The sequence below is a fragment of the Brassica napus genome, chromosome C6 (genome assembly GCF_020379485.1).
Source record: "Brassica napus cultivar Da-Ae chromosome C6, Da-Ae, whole genome shotgun sequence".
Classification (NCBI taxonomy): domain Eukaryota; kingdom Viridiplantae; phylum Streptophyta; class Magnoliopsida; order Brassicales; family Brassicaceae; genus Brassica; species Brassica napus.
The window spans coordinates 35,623,877-35,640,057 of NC_063449.1; the positions used below are offsets into that span (position 1 = coordinate 35,623,877).

At 37.3% G+C, this 16,181-nt stretch overlaps 3 protein-coding genes and 1 pseudogene across 3 annotated transcripts; 2 read left to right on the forward strand and 2 right to left on the reverse strand.

Annotated features, from left to right (window-relative positions):
• Positions 1-2,487: 2,487 nt before the first annotated feature.
• BNACNNG07780D lies at positions 2,488-4,318 on the forward strand. Its single transcript, XM_022711711.2, has 3 exons — positions 2,488-3,118; positions 3,603-3,676; positions 3,781-4,318. Exons 2-3 carry the CDS (start codon positions 3,648-3,650, stop codon positions 4,136-4,138), a joined length of 387 nt encoding a protein of 128 aa, XP_022567432.1. The 5' UTR covers positions 2,488-3,118; positions 3,603-3,647; the 3' UTR covers positions 4,139-4,318.
• A 1,179-nt stretch (positions 4,319-5,497) lies between these two features.
• Positions 5,498-7,608, forward strand: LOC106432288 (annotated as a pseudogene).
• Positions 7,609-7,802: 194 nt separating this feature from the next.
• Positions 7,803-9,945, reverse strand: LOC106432270 (angio-associated migratory cell protein-like). The gene is made up of 8 exons (XM_048760094.1): positions 9,620-9,945; positions 9,463-9,522; positions 9,329-9,370; positions 8,996-9,261; positions 8,692-8,923; positions 8,504-8,619; positions 8,270-8,428; positions 7,803-8,169 (listed from the first exon to the last, which is right to left on the reverse strand). The coding sequence occupies exons 1-8, from the start codon at positions 9,723-9,725 to the stop codon at positions 7,930-7,932; spliced, it is 1,221 nt and encodes a 406-aa protein (XP_048616051.1). The 5' UTR covers positions 9,726-9,945; the 3' UTR covers positions 7,803-7,929.
• Positions 9,946-10,267: 322 nt separating this feature from the next.
• LOC106432272 (somatic embryogenesis receptor kinase 1) lies at positions 10,268-13,937 on the reverse strand. The gene is made up of 11 exons (XM_013873118.3): positions 13,510-13,937; positions 12,837-12,969; positions 12,676-12,747; positions 12,445-12,588; positions 12,273-12,344; positions 12,120-12,191; positions 11,929-12,041; positions 11,714-11,845; positions 11,298-11,639; positions 10,832-11,226; positions 10,268-10,763 (listed from the first exon to the last, which is right to left on the reverse strand). The coding sequence occupies exons 1-11, from the start codon at positions 13,583-13,585 to the stop codon at positions 10,449-10,451; spliced, it is 1,866 nt and encodes a 621-aa protein (XP_013728572.1). The 5' UTR covers positions 13,586-13,937; the 3' UTR covers positions 10,268-10,448.
• Positions 13,938-16,181: the final 2,244 nt, after the last annotated feature.

Sequence of the window (16,181 nt, forward strand, 5' to 3'; positions counted from 1 at the left end):
AATTTCCAGTGTTAGGGAGAGAAATTAGAGAAATTCCTAAAGATATTACATGGTGTACACAATCGTTGTTACACCTTGACCCCCCTATGAATTAAAGAGAACAGGAAATCCAGGAAATTGTGCATTTGCATAATTTGGCAAACCAGTTACCAAATGGGTTCACAGATACGACATGATATACCCGCTGAAAATGTTCCATCAAGAGTTGATGTTCCTAAAGAACAAACTGATGGTAACAGAATGAATGAGCCTTGGGTTCAGTTAAAGAGGGGGAGACTAGCGGGTTTTAAAGATAAAAATCTCCGGAAAAAAAATTGTTGAGCAAAGCAGAAAGGTTCGGAAAGAACCTGATATTGAAAGATGTCTGAAAGAAGACATACGTGGAAAGGTTAAAGAAGAACCTGGTATTGAAAGATGTCTGAAAGAAGACATAAGTGGAAAGGTTCCAGAAGAACCTGATACTGAAAATGTCTGAAAGAAGGGATAGATGAAAAGGTTCAAGAAAAACCAAATAAAGATAGGGATCCAGATGACGAGAAGGGAACAAAAAAGTATGAGATTTCCATCAACTACAATTGAGATGAAAAGTTATGAATCAGAAATAAGATAAAAGATGTTGATGAAATGTTCTCATTTTCTGTGTCCAAAGAGATTGATCATAAAAATGATGATCCCGATCCAAGGTCCATTTTGGAATGTCTTTGGACATATAGTCATAACGCTTGAGAATATAAATCTTGTTAGGTATAAGTGGGTAGTCGTGAGAAAAGTAACACGATATAAAGCCTGATTAGTTGCCCAAGATTTTTCTCAGAGACCGCGAATTGATTTTGAGAAACATATTCCCCGGTAATGGATGCAGTTACATTTAGATTTTTGATGAGCCTAACGGCGTCTAAAAATCTTGAAATGCATCTCATGGACGTTGTGACTGCATATTTGTTTGGATCGTTAGATAACGATATATATATGAAACTCCCTGGGGGATTGAAAATGCTAGGGGCATTGAAAGAAAAATCCAGAAAGATTTGTTCGGTCAAGTTACAGCGATCACTTTACGGATTAAAGTAATCCGGACGCATGTGGTACAATCGTTTAAGTGAATATATCTTGAAAAAGGGATATGTGAATAATGTGATATGTCCATGTGTTTCTATAAAGAAATCGTCATCTGGCTTTGTGATCATTGCTGTATATGTAAATGACTTGAACATAATTGGAACTCAAAATGAGGTTGATGATGCTCGAACTCATATGAAAGAGGAGTTCGAAATGAAAGATCTCGGAAAGACAAAGTTTTATCTTAGGCACAAGATAGAGCATCTCCGAGAGAGAGTATTTGTGCATCAATCAAACTATACGAAAAAGGTTATTGAAACGCTTTTATATGGACAAATCAACTCCTTTGAGTACTCCAACGGTACTTATATAAATAAGTACTTTGGAGATGCTAATGGTAATAAAGCATATGAGAGCTTATATATCTTGTGAGTTGTTTTTGATGATATATACTTTTAGACACTAATGTCTTTGCAAGATACAGCTCATTTCCTATTCATGGAAATTAGAACGGCGTCGAGAATATATTTGTTCCCTCCAAGGTACAGTTGATTTAGAGATAATGTATTGTAGAAAACCCGAGTTTGGTATAGTTGGTTTTGCAGATGCATGATACTTATCAGATCCTCATAAGGCTCGACCGCAAACCGACTATGTTTTTACAATTGGTGGTACCGCGATCTCTTGGCGGTCCCAGAAACAAATATTGGTTGCGACATCTTCGAATCATGCAGAAACTATTGCGCTTCACGAACATGTCGAGAATGTGTGTGGCTAAGGTCAATGAGTCAACACATACAAGAATCAAGCGGAATAGTCAACGAGAAAGAGCCGACGAAAATATTTGAAGACAATTCGGCTTGTGTTGCTCAACTCAAGGAAGACTACATTAAGAGCGACAGAACAAAGCATATTCCTCCAAGATTTTTCTCGTACATAAGGGAGCTCGAGAAAAATAAAGAGGTGGACATCGAGTATGTACGGTCATGCGACAATCCGGCTGACTTGTTCACAAAAGCTCTTCCGACTGCAACATTCTGAAAACAAGTTTATTGTATCGGAATGCGGTATTTGCGTGACATGTGACGAGAAAGCTAGTTCCACTATTTTCAGGAAGAGATTACGGCAGTGTATTTTTTTTTAAGAGCGATTACGGCAGTGTACTCTTTTTTTTTTGTCATGGTTTTTGTCTCAATAAATTTTTCCGTGACTAGGTTTTTAACGAAGCACTATGTAATGTTAGATGGATAATCAAGGGGGAATGTTATGAGATAAGTTTAAGTTTGGATAATGATTATCCACTAGACATATTATATTATTAACTAAATAAATATCTGAACATTAGCCGATTTTACCTCTCTATATATATTTTTCGTTTGTGTACAAGAAAATAAATGGAAGAGTTCAGCTCTTACTCTCTTCCTCTCTTCCTCTCGTCACTTTTGATCACGTACAGTAAAGTTCAATAATAAATATTCATCTCTCGTTTTCACTTGCAAAGTCTTTATAATTATTAATACACAACAGTATATATATTCTAGCTCTAGCTTAGTTCTGTTTACATTCTGGTTTCAAACCCCATTAAATTTGTATATATATTCTTCCATCAATAAATTTAACATTTTATCTAAAAATAAATTACTAAATTCGTTACGTTTAAACCGATTCTATTAGAGCATGATTAGCCTGAGATTTTTAGGATAGAAAACTGTTTCTTAACTTTTAACTAAAAAAAAATTAAGAACCCAAGAAACAGTTTCTTAATTTCAACTAAAAACTCACTCAACTCCGCGTTAATCATGGTCTTATAGGGAAAGATCTAACAGAGTTTGTCTGGTAAATAATAAATTTGGAAGCGGTTAAAAATATGGCCAGCCGAGTCATCCCTAGTCACGCGGGAAAACTCGCTTGTGGCGGCGCGTGTCGCAGTAAACTTAGCTATTTAGTAGTTTAGTAATAATCAATCGGCCGCGACTCAGAGCTTCTTCTGGGTCTTCGCATCAAGTAAACTTGTCGTCGCCACGAGGCTTTCTTCTTCGTCTTCGAGAATCTCTTAAGGGTAAGCTTCCGGTCTCCAGATCTCAATTTCTCTCACTCTCCTCGAATCATCATCTCTCTCTCTCTCTCTTTAACATGCAATTTGAATTGGAGTTTTATGGATCTTTCCAATTTATTATACAAATGTTCTCACCAGTTGATGGGTTTCAGCGGAATGTTGTTGGAGGTTGAATTTTCTGTTTAGGGTTTAGGTGTTGTATCTCAAATGATAGACCTTTTGATTCATGGCTACGTTAAAAATTGGGCCTTTTATTCTCACTTTGGCCTCCTTTTGGTGCTGTGATTAGAGTCTTGTTCTGTCGATGTCATGTCTGAGAGTAATATAGTTTTGAGAGCTAGTCAGTTATGTGATAAGTGTTCATGAGCTCTTTGTTGATAAAGTAATGAGCTTTTATTGTCTTTGTTTTCTTTATTTTACTTTCTTGTTGTGGTTAGTGAAAAATTATCCTCGCCATGATGTTGTTATTGATGCCTGTGTCAATCAGACAAGAGTGCTGTGCTGAATCGGGTGTTTATATAACAAGCTTGTCATGGGTGGAGTTTGCTTTACTGAACTTTGGTGAACGGCTAGCTTAGTTCTTGCTCTTCTTTAAGCTACTTTTGCAGTTCTTGTTCCATAGAAATGGAGTTTTCTGAATCAATTTGGCTTTTGTCAAGATGCAGGAGTCCTGAAAAACCAAGTGATCTTTCTTGTGAATCAAAGCCGCACACAAGAAGGATGAGCTTTGCGTGCCTTGTGTGTCACAGTGTAGAGAGCCCGTCCCACTCGTTTAGAAGCTACTCTGTATCTAGCTCAGACAACGAAGGAAGATGCTCCGTGATTGCTAGCTGCCTCACTAGAAAATCACTCATTCAAGCTGCAAGATCCAACACTTTCCCTGCATCTTCCTCAAAGGTAACACCACAGCCAAATTTCCAGGCAGGTGATCTGATGATAACACAAAGAGCTTCGCCACGGTTAGTGCGAAGCCGTGCAGGGAGAAGAGACTGGAACTTCAACGAAATCGAGGCAGGGCCTTAAAACCAAATCTGACTCTCTTCTCTTATAGACTAGTGTTAGTTTGTTCATCATTCGGGAGATCTTAGCCATCTATCTTCTGAGTTCTGCTCAAACGATCTTACATTCATCACTTGTCAAATTTTGTACTCTTCTCACTACTTCTTTATAGCCCAATAAATCTATAATATTATCTTTCATGTTTCCGACCGTTTAATTTGGTCCATATGAGTCTAGGCTGGACATGTTAACAACATTTGTCAAGACCATCATTCGGATTTGTGAAAGAACTAATGTGGATGTTTCTTTCTTTAATTTTTTTTGCATTATTGTTCAAAAGTAACCAAAGATACTAAAGTTAAAGAAAGTGGATAGTTAAGTCTTACCATAATCTCCTATAATATAAAAGTTCTATCATCCTTCCTTTTTAAATGTGTAAGAGAGGTAACATACACTAAGTTCTTAAGATTACAGTATTTACAAGAAAGGAAATGTGCTACTTGATATTTGTATATTGATATAATTGATATAATGATATTTTGCATAGCAGCTAAACGAGAAACAAAACTATTGATAGTTGATAACTAGTATGTTTTCACTTTTCATCTTATCATATAATCACAAAAGCAAACTTCAACACTTACATTACACTATTTTTTGTAACAAAAGAATTTCTGGAAATATCATATGATCTGGATATATTAACAACAAATCATTTTCAAGACCATCTACTCGGATGTGCGGAAGAAATCATGTGAAAGCTCTTTCTTTTAAGAAAGTGATTCTTGTTCAAAAGTAACCTATATATTAAAGTTAAAGAAAGTCGACAGTTAAGTCTTAACAAATTCACTTACTATATAAAAATAACATCTACTTGTGAATAATTAAACGTGAATAATAAAGAAAAGAAAAAACGATTTTGTTTATTAATTTACTATATATACATCAAAGTGTGAATAATTTCACTTTCGTGAATAATTTTATGAATCTAGAAGACTTACTCATCTTCATACCTTTTACTAATATTATGATTACGTAACAATATATGCCATGTACAAATTTAGAATCCACTCTATCATCTTACCACATATAAAGCACATTTTATATTTAATTAATTGCTTTTTTTGCTCAAAATGAAGAATACGTGTTCGTGCTTACTTCATCTTTAAAATAGAAATCATTGAATTAACTACAGATCCTCGACAAAACCTAACGAAACATTGGCCTTAAGTCCCCAAAAATTTTGGAAAAAATTACATAGAAAAACCCCCAACAAATTTTTTTTAGGCTCCCAAGTTTACCAAAAAAAAAAAATTTTGCTGAAATTTTTAAAAATCGTTTATAGCCCCCTAAATCTCAGGTCGTAATAACTAGCCTCATACTTATTTTACAATATGAAGTGTATCTATATATTCATCTCATTCACAATGTAAAACTTAAAAACACTACTAAACCAGCAATTATACACACAGAAAACACTTGTGTTGTTCTTTCAATGGAGCTCATAACCCTGATGAATCCTATCTTAGCACTGCTTGTTTTGCTCTTTGTTGTTCCCAAGATGTACAACGCTCTTATCATCCTTGTGTGGCAGCCATTTGTCTTGACAAGAAGATTCAAGAAACAAGGAATCTCAGGACCAAGGTACAGATTCTTGTACGGAAACATCGACGAGATAAACAAGATGAAGATAGAATCTCACCTTTCGATTCTTGATCCAAACTCCAATGACATCTTTCCTCGTATTTTCCCTCATTACCAACAATGGATGACTCTATACGGTGCCGTTTTCACCATCTCAATCTTTCTACTCATGTGTTTTTTTTTAACTATGCGTGACACACACGTTTGTTTATATGGTATATATGTCACTAGGAGATACGTTTCTTTACTGGAACGGAACAGAGCCAATGCTATGCATCTCAGATCTTGAACTCGTCAAGCAAATCTTGTCAAACAAGTCAGGTTTCTTTGTTAAATCAAAGATAAGGCCAGAGTTCTTTAAACTTGTCGGCATGAAGGGATTTGCCTTTGTCGAAGATGTTGACTGGGTTCGCCATAGGAGAATCTTGAACCCTGCTTTCTCCATCGATAGGCTCAAGGTCATGACGAAAGTGATGGTGGAGTGCACACTGAGGGTGCTGGACAAGTGGAGTAATGTTAAAAGAGAGCAGAAAATGGAGATGAACAGAGAGTTTAGGAGATTAACGGCTGATATTATAGCAACCGCTGCGTTTGGAAGCAGTTACAACGAAGGAATCGAAGTGTTTAGGACACAAGAAGAGCTTAAGAAGTGTTTTGTTACATGTCTCACTAACTTCTACATCCCTGGAACTCGGTAAGCACAACTCTCAGTTCATGTTTTTTTTTGTTCTGTTCAGACAAGATTCTCAAGTTCTTGTTTCTTGTTGTCCAAGGTACCTTCCTACGCCTTCGAATATTCATATCTGGAAGCTTAAATAGGAAGATGAAGAACTCAGTCAAGAAGGTTGTAGATTCTAGACTAGCATCAAAACAAGATTATGGAGACGATCTTCTTGGAATCATGTTGAAATCTTGCGAGTCAGAAAGGAACGAAAGAAAGCTGAGCATTGAAGAGATCATAGATGAATGGAAGACATTTTTCTTCGGGGGATACGAAACTAACTCGAATCTATTGACATGGACCACCATGTTGCTGAGCTTGCACCAAGACTGGCAGGAGAAGCTAAGACACGAAATCTTCGAAGAGTGCGGTAAAGACAAGACGCCAGATTCAGACACTTTCTCCAAACTCAAACTGTTAATAAAATGTTTACTTGTGGTTCAAGTAAAGGTTTTCCTTGTGGTTGAAGAAACTTATTTATCTCTTGTAGATGAACATGGTGTTCTTGGAGTCGCTTCGCCTGTACGGACCAGTATCATATTTCTCCAGAGATGCAACAAAGGATCTGACGCTAGGGCACCTAAAGATCCCCAAGGGCACAACGATAGTTTTCCCTCTTATGAAGATGCACAGCGACAAGGCCGTTTGGGGATCAGACGCTGATAAGTTCAACCCGCTGCGATTTGAAAACGGCGTTTCCAGAGCCGCTAGTCACCCAAACGCTCTCCTCGCGTTCTCAATGGGACCAAGAGCTTGCATTGGCCAAAACTTTACAATGATTGAAGCCAAGGTCGTGCTCACCATGATCCTTCAACGGTTCAGGCTTAGCCTCTCAGGCGAGTATAAACACGCGCCGGTGGATCACCTCACTCTAACTCCTCAGTACGGCTTACCCGTAATGCTTCAGCCTCTGTGAGCCTTTATGAGCCAAAGAGTTATCAAATCCTATATCGTGCTTTAAGCCGGTTTAAATAAATAGTGATGTGTGCTACTACTTAACTAAACTGCTATGTGCTAATTGATACTTTTTCAGTTGCATAATATAAGATGGATGTCTTATAGAAGATCTTTTGTTACTTTCAAAACAATTTTAATTTTATTAAAAACTGGTCAACCAATATTTATGATTGATTAATTCATCTTAAACTTATACTATTAATAGTGATTTTAACAAATTTCTCTTCATTCTCTTGTGCTCAGCGAAGGAACTTCCTAAGCATACTTTTTTGGATTATTTTTAAAAAAAGTAAATTTACTAATTCTTGTGATTTTAGCCAAAGCATCTTACGTTATGGAACATATGGAGTATTTGCTTATCCTGTAGAGGAGAACAAAACTATCAAATATAATTGAAAAGTAGAATGTTTTACATCTTTATCAGATAAATCACATGTCTGAACCAATAGCAAGAGGTAATAAATAACACTATGTTAAGTGTTCTATCACTTGCCTATTCCATTTTGTTTTGGAACTCAGATGTGTCATAGACACGAGCAGTGTGATCAACAGAGACCGACACAATGAACTCGGTGTTGGCGGAAACTGAGATGGACTGGACCGCATCCTGGTGGCCATGGAAGGTGTGGACGCAGTTGCCTAATAAGCTGTCCCAAACGCTCACTGTACCATCAGCACAGCCTGTGGCTAAGTACTTTGAGGTTCCTATCCAACTTACGCATGTCACACCTTCCTATAACAAAGAAATAGTGAAGAAGGGCTTATTGTTTACATTCCAATCTCTGTTTAGTATTCTATCTCATAAGAGAAAACTAAAAGAGTGAGGATCATACCGCGTGCTCGCAGATGAACCTAGGAGTTGAGTGTTGCAGATCCCAGATTACAAGCTTCTTGTCCATCCCACCTGTTGCAGCCATAGGGATAGTTGCGGAGCTTGGTGAAAACTTCACGCATTCAACTGACTCTGTATGAGAACTCAGAGAGCTCACAACCTGTTGTTATGAAGTTAGACGCACACAGACATACGCAGAGAATTTGATAACTGAGATGAAGCAATGAAAACAAACCTTTCCAGTGACTATATTGACAATGTGAACAGAACCGTCTTTTGAGCCACTGATAGCGAGACTGGAGTTGGAGTTAATGTCCAAGCATATCAACCCTTCCGTATGATACGGATGACCTACATGAAAACCAAAGGTTAGCATTCTACAGCAACATGTAAAAACCAATAGAGGGAGTGAGTTTAACTTGCCTTTAACCACATGAATGCTTTCACAAGTCTTCGGGTTCCACACAATCAAACTACCATCATCAGAGCCGGTACAGATTAGTTTACCTTCAGGAGTAAAGTCACCGCAAGTGACACTCTGATTGTGACCAGAGAACATATTGAGGTAAGCCTCTTTATCAGCATTCCACATCCACATAGAACAATCTTCTGAACCAGCCAACACAATGTGTCCTCTCGGATGCCACTTCACCCACTGATTAAGAAGATAACACAGTAAGTATAATCTTCTGACTTAATTGTTATCAAGGACAAGTTTTTCTAATACCTCGATGCCACTACCAGGACCGTCTAAAACACATTTCAAAGTCCCTGAGGATGCATCAAAGATCTGAACGACACCGTCCAACCCTCCAGAGGCAAGTAACTGTCCGTCGTAGCTAAAAGCTAGAGAAGAAACAGAGTCTTTGTGAGCGGGAAGCTCAGCAGCCCAATCTCCGTTGCCGATTTTCCAGAGGAAGGCTTTGTCATCTCCGCCTCCGGTTGCTACAAGGGTGGGGTCTAGAGGGCTACATGTCAATGCATAAAGCTCACCTGCGTAAAGAAAATCGTTCTTAGTTTCACGAAAACAACAAACATTGAAGTGATAAAAGTGGTTTACCTTTGTGACCGGTGAATGTGTGAACTGAGTCATCGTTTTCATCTACGGAAACAAAGCAATAAGAACGAAGGAAGAGTCACACACATGTTATAAACACAAGCTACTAACACAAGAGGTGGTGATTGAGATAGTACCAAACACTTCATCCTCATTGTCGTTGTCATTATCATCTTCATCATATGCGTCAGGAAGATCTGAGTTTACATAACAAGAGTCATACAAAAGTACATATGATTCAAAAGGTTAAGACTTTAAGAAGGAGAGAGATGAAGATGAAGAAAAAGGAGAAACCTTCTCCGTCGACATCGATTTCATGGAGGACATCGGATTCACCGAGGAAAACGTCTCCCTCGTCTTCTTCTTCCATTGCTGGATTATTCATATCCCTGTTACTCATCTTCTCCTCAGTTATCACAGAATCTTTTTACAACTAACACGACAAAGAAGCAGCAGCAGCGAAGAAGAAGACAGACGCGACGAGGCGGCGGACGGAGGGGGAGGGGGAGGCGTGACGTGTCACGGCGTTAGAGGAGGGAGGAGACAGAGAGTACAAAACCCTTATTTTTGCCTCTTTTTTTCCTTACAAAACCCTTAATAAAACCTTTTTTTTTTATTTATAAGAGAACAACTACGTCGTTTCACTGATGTTCGTTGGATTCGTCTTTGATCACTCTTCGCTTTGTAGTGTTGGGTCTGCACGAGCTTTTGCTTCTAACACCTTTCGAAATGATTGTAAGTTGACACTGTGCAACAGTTAAGTTTGACTCCCAATGTTTTGGACTCTCCATCATATTTAGTCTTTTCTTTTTTAGTTTCAATTGTTGATATCTTTTATTTCACAAGTTTGTCAGTTTGTTAGAGTTTTGGTTTATCAAAGGTTCTTTTTACAACTTTTTAAAGTTCCAGATGATTAAAAAAAAAAGACATGACACAACACAATTTTACAAATCTTAAGCTTATGCTTCTTTTTTTTTCCCTTTTTATAGAACCGTAGCACAACTTACACAAAATCACATATCTTTCAATGTCAGTTTCATTAAAAAACAAAAAAAAAAACTTACGGTGAAAAAAAAGCTACCTACCCTTAGATAAAATATGATTTTGTTGTTTGTATGATGGGTTACCTGGGACCAGACAACTCAACAGCGTGCAAATTGTAAGTAGAATCAACGATCCAATCAGAGTGAAGATTAGGACTCAAATCAACATCTTCCCTCAATATCTCAACCTTCTGCCACTCGTCCCACCTCTCCGCAAGCCCATCTCCTTCCAGCATCCTCACAACCTCCGACATCTTTGGTCTCTCCATCGGTGATCCTTGCGTGCAAAGCAACGCCACTTGTATCACCTGTTCCAGCTCCCTCTCCTCGTAGTTCGTCTGAAGATCAGGATCCACCAACATCTCTAGCTTCTTCTCCTTCAACAACCCTTTCACCTTAAACACACAAAACACAAAGTTAGCACCTTCAACAATAAATGAACTTAAAAGTACAAAACTTTTACCCAGTCAAGCAACATGACGTCATCGTCGTTAGCTAGCCTAGCGAGATCAAAGGCTCTTTGTCCAGTGATGAGCTCCAGAAGCATGATGCCGTAACCGAACACGTCTGTTTTCTCCGAGGACTTTCCGGTGGAGAGATACTCTGGAGCTATGTGACCTATCGTGCCACGGACCGCTGTTGTCACGTGAGTGTCTTTGTAGTCCATCAGCTTCGCTAGCCCGAAGTCGCCAACCACAGCTTCGAAGTCCTCGTCCAGTAGAATGTTCGCTGCTTTAACGTCACGGTGGATGATCTTAGGGTCGCAGTGATCGTGTAAGTAAGATAAACCACGAGCTGAGCCTAGCGCTATTCTCTTACGCGTTGGCCAATCTAGTGGAGGCTGTGACGGTGGCCTCTCTGCATTTGTGTAAACCCATTAGAGAAAAAAAAAACATTTTAAAAGATGTTTTTATTCTTTTTTCTTTTACCTCTGAGACATGAAGCAACGCTTCCATTGGCCATGTAAGGATAGACGAGCAATCTCTCTGTTGGTGTCATGCAGAAACCTCTTAATCTCAAGAGGTTTCGATGAACAGCCATGCTTATCATCTCTACTTCTGTTTGAAACTGAAGCTCCCCTCCTGGAGTTCGCTCTTCCTTTAGTCTTTTGACGGCAACTAGAGTTCCGTCTGCTAAACGGCCCTTGTAGACTTTCCCGAACCCTCCTCTTCCTAGAATGTTCTTGTTGCTGAACCCGTCGCTTGCCACTTGTAGCTCTCGCAGAGAAAATCTCTTGAGCTGTCCCAGATGAACCTCCGGATCCTCTTCGGCTACATAAAGAGAGTTTACAGTTTTAGAAAGAGTTTGGAGATTCAAAAGACGATGACTTCTCTATTGAACTCACCAGGCACGTCGAAGAAGATATCATGTGGCTTTCTTCGACGCCACCAAGCAAAGGCTATTGCAGGAGCAGCGAAAAGCAAAGCAGCACCTGCAGCAACTCCACCTGCTATTGCTCCAGTTATACCATACCCACCTGTAAATCAAATATCATTTTGTTTATTGTCAAGATGGTTTATATGAGAACCAGATTGATAGAGAGGCAAAGAGACAACTTACTCGGGGTGGAAACTGGAGGAGGTGGAATAAAAGGCGGCGGAGGAGAGAACGGGGGAGATCCAGGACATGGGTGACTTGTAACAGGTCCACAGAGGTCTAAGTTATTAGCAAAACTGCATAAGGGAAATGAGAGTTTCAATTGCCAATACTACGTTCAACAAATAAAACCAGTAAAAGATAGGGAATGTAACCTGATGGGCGTGAAGAGTGAGAAGGAGCCATTGTCAGGAACCGAACCAGAGAGTTGGTTATTAGATAGATCCCTGCCGTTTTATACATCAAAACTATAAGAATTTAAACTCATACAAAACAATTAAGGCAGAGGCATAAATGAGAAAACTCACAAGACTTGAAGGGTGGTGATATTGGTCAGTGACATGGGAATAGAGCCAGTGAGAGTGTTGTTGTTAAGCCGCCTATTCTCGCATGAAAAATTTAAGCAAAGAGTCAGAAACTGTTGACTACACCAAGATTTAAACAATAATGTGACTGAGCAGGTGAAGCAAGTGTACTCACAGAAACCTAAGCTTTGAAAGTTTTCCCAATGATTCTGGAATGGGACCGGTGAAGCTGTTTAAGTAGAGATCCAAGCTCACCAAGTTCGTCAGGTTTCCGAGATTACTAGGGATAGGGCCAGTTATGTTGTTACTGTAAAGCTCCCTGCAAGAAAGTAAGAGACTAGTTAAGAAGATTATAAAAATATTCGGTTTGTTTTGATGAAAACAAAGATGCCAAAGTGTGACTTACAAGTACTGCAAGTTCTTGAGCACACCAAGCTCCGGAACTAAATGACCAGACAACTCTGCATTCCCTAAGTCACTGTAAGAAGAGATAACAATACCAGAACACAAATTGAGAAGATTTAAAGTGAAACGAGAGGGGTTTAGTAAGTAGGAAGCTTTTTTTACACTCTTATGACGCTGTTCTCGTTGTTGCAAGTTACATGGAACCAAGTGCAAGGATTGACAAGGGTAGGATCCCAGCTCTGCAAGACATTGTTGGGATCAACTAAAGTCACCCTCAGAGTATGCAATGCATCACCTGTAACAAGAACCACAAAAATCTACAAGATTAGCATCAAGAGAACTAGCCGAACAGGTATCTTTGAGAGTGTTAAAAGACTAATAATCACTACGCATATAAAATCAAAAACAAAGGAAGTCTAAATCATAGACTGTTTGCATCAATCTGAAGCTGTTCATAGTTTCAAAATCCAGCCACCACCAGGGAAACAATACAAAGCCTAAAGCTAATCAAAGTAGTCGCTAAAAGCCAATTTCACCAAACTTTTTGCAGCACATGAACAAGGGCTCATTCAGGCTTTCAGTTGCAAACTTGGTATAGTAATGTGAACAAGAAAAAGCAATAGTGGATTCACTGTTAAACCCCACTAACTCTAAACATACAAAGAACAACATCATTTCACAATTAGAAAAAAACAATGAACAAAACTTTCCGAGCACACAAAAACTAATCCACAAACTATAACGATTAAAACCATTTTTCAAAATCAAAATGCAGACTTTGTGATAAGAGATTGGCTCCAACATAACCAGTGAAGAACCAGTAGCTACAACAAACCTTCAAGATTAGCAGAGGCATGATTGGGCAGTAAGATGAGAGAAAGCAAGATAAAAGCGACATGAATCGTCTCCATTTGCGACAAAGATTTATCTCTAAAGATCTAGCATCAACCCTAAACCCTCAACTCAAAATCAAATCCCTAATCAACCCATTAGCTGAAACACTGAGCATAAACCAAAAGTCCTAAATTTTTCGGCGTTCTTGTCGTCTCCACACTCTCGCACTCTCTCTCTCTCTCTCTCTCTATCACTTCGAAACGAAAGTTTTGTTTTTTAAGATAAAAGTTACAAAGAAAAAAGATTTGAGCTTTTGGAGAAATAAAACGTGAAGTAATAATAAAAAGAGCTTTTTTGTTGTAGAAATGTTGTTAACACAAGCCTGCCAAAGAAACTATCATTAGTGTTCTTCGTCCTCTCCTTTTCAATCTATCTCCTTTTTCCCTTAAAATAGTTTTTTAATTTTTAATAAATAAATTTATTTGTTTTTATTTGAGTTTTGATCTCAACGGGCTTTATTTATGGAGGCATGCAGTGTGAGGAAGACGAGGAATATAGCTGCCCGGAACGGTGCTGCCCGCTCTGCCCTATTTGGCTAGTCAAATAAATGTGTTCGCGAGAGATCGTTGAAAACGACGTCACTTGGATTTTGGGCAGTAGTTGAAGCTCAGCTCCTCACCCGTTGCTCCTGTCCTGGTCAAACCTCTGCGGGCCCTTTTTTCTTTTCTTTTTTTTTTTAATTTAAAACCATTAACTTAAAAAAAACTTGAAAGCCTTGTTAATTATGAAATGAGTATTTTTTATATACATATATCTCAGCTTAAATCCAACTAATTTTTTAAGGGTACATCACTAATTAACAACTAATTCAACTCTAGATTTCTAACAGAGTCTTAAGACATAACTCAGCTTTTGTTTGACAAAATACCAATAATTTTGTTTTAGGTAAAAATAAATTAGAATTGAGAAATTTAAAGCATTATCCCAAATCAATTATTACCACTTAATTAAAAAATAAATAAATACTCATATTTTTATAAACCCCTAAAGCTTATTTTTGGGATTTAAAACCTTGAATTTTGGAAAAAGATCAAACAAACCATTGCCAAAAATCAATACGGAAATTAAAAATTTGAGAGATCTGATTTTATATTAGTTTGTGAATAGAATAGCATTGTAAGAATTCATGGAAGTATAAAAACATATTTTCTAAAATTTCTAGAATTTTCTGTAAATGTTAGTATCCTAATTTCACAAAACCGACAAATAATAATTTTGAATTGGAAGACCCAGATTGCATAATAAGAATAGACGTAACTTAATTTTAGAAAAAGAAATAATAAATTAAATATTTCTTATACAAAAATCATCATTTCATTTTAGGTTTTGTTAGCAAATAGCGTATGTGTTTCTTTTACTTTACTTTTTATCAAAAGTTGAGGTTTTATTACCCCTTCAAAAGTTCAAATAGGTTAGAGGTTTCTAAAATGTTTTTAACAAAAGTGAGGAGTTTTATGCAGGTATAAAATGCGTAGAATCTCATACCTTCATTTTAAACCTTTTAGATTGGAAAGAGTTCTCAATTATGTGTAGAATCTCATACCTTCATTTTTACAATACTAATTGTTATATTCAAAGTTGTGTTTATGTGTTGGAAAAAAAGAACAAGTACTTTAGGCAACAGTAAAATAGAGCTTATGATGACTATAACTACTTCAAAATTAAGTTTTTAATACTAATTTTTTCATTCATAGTCAAAAATGATTGATATACAAAATGAAATACAATCATGGAATACACAAATCGTTAAGTTCCAAATCTTCATAGACAAATTTTAAATAGAAGGAAATTAAAATCTCAAACACGGAAAAACTAAAAATAAAGAACGGTTTCTTACTAAAATAGATACATAAGCAAAAAATAAAAATAAAATAAAAAAACATGTACTTAGAACGACTTAACACTAATATGATAAAAATGAAATAGAAAATATGTTTAAGGCGATGTTCGTTTCACCAACCATATAAGTCGTCTGAACGGAGATAAGATTGTTGTTTGTTTAGATTTCAAATTACAAATCATCTTAATGGATCACGTGGAGAAGAGTCAAATTTTCGTCCAATCTACTGACGAACGAAAATACGATAATAAAGGACCAACCGAATTCTTCTGCATAACCGAAGCAAATAAAAACGTGAAACCTATACTTCATGCATACATTAAATCACATGAGACAACAGAAGTTGAACGCTCAATACTAAACTGAGGAAAACAACCCAACCTGTCAGCACCAAAAAGAACAAACCCAACCTTATATTTAGTTTTGAATTTTATAAGCTTAGTTTTCATTTATTTAAAACCATTTTTGTTTAACCAAACAATTTTTGTAAACAATTTTATATGGTATTTTTTAACCCTGAAGGAGCAATGATATTTAATATTTTTAGCTTCTTTTAACCCTACCATTGCCTTAATCAACAACAGGCGACACAATTCAAAAATATAAGACATGTGTTACTCATCTGCCCTAGTAGATTAGAGGGGGTTCCAAAATTTCGGGTTGTCCAAACACGTAGTATGCTATTTTGTCTTTTCAGACGTAGCTTTCGCCGAGAAGAAATTGAAAGAGGCCTTTAATTTGAGTTTTGTCAACATTTTGGTGGAAAAAAACTA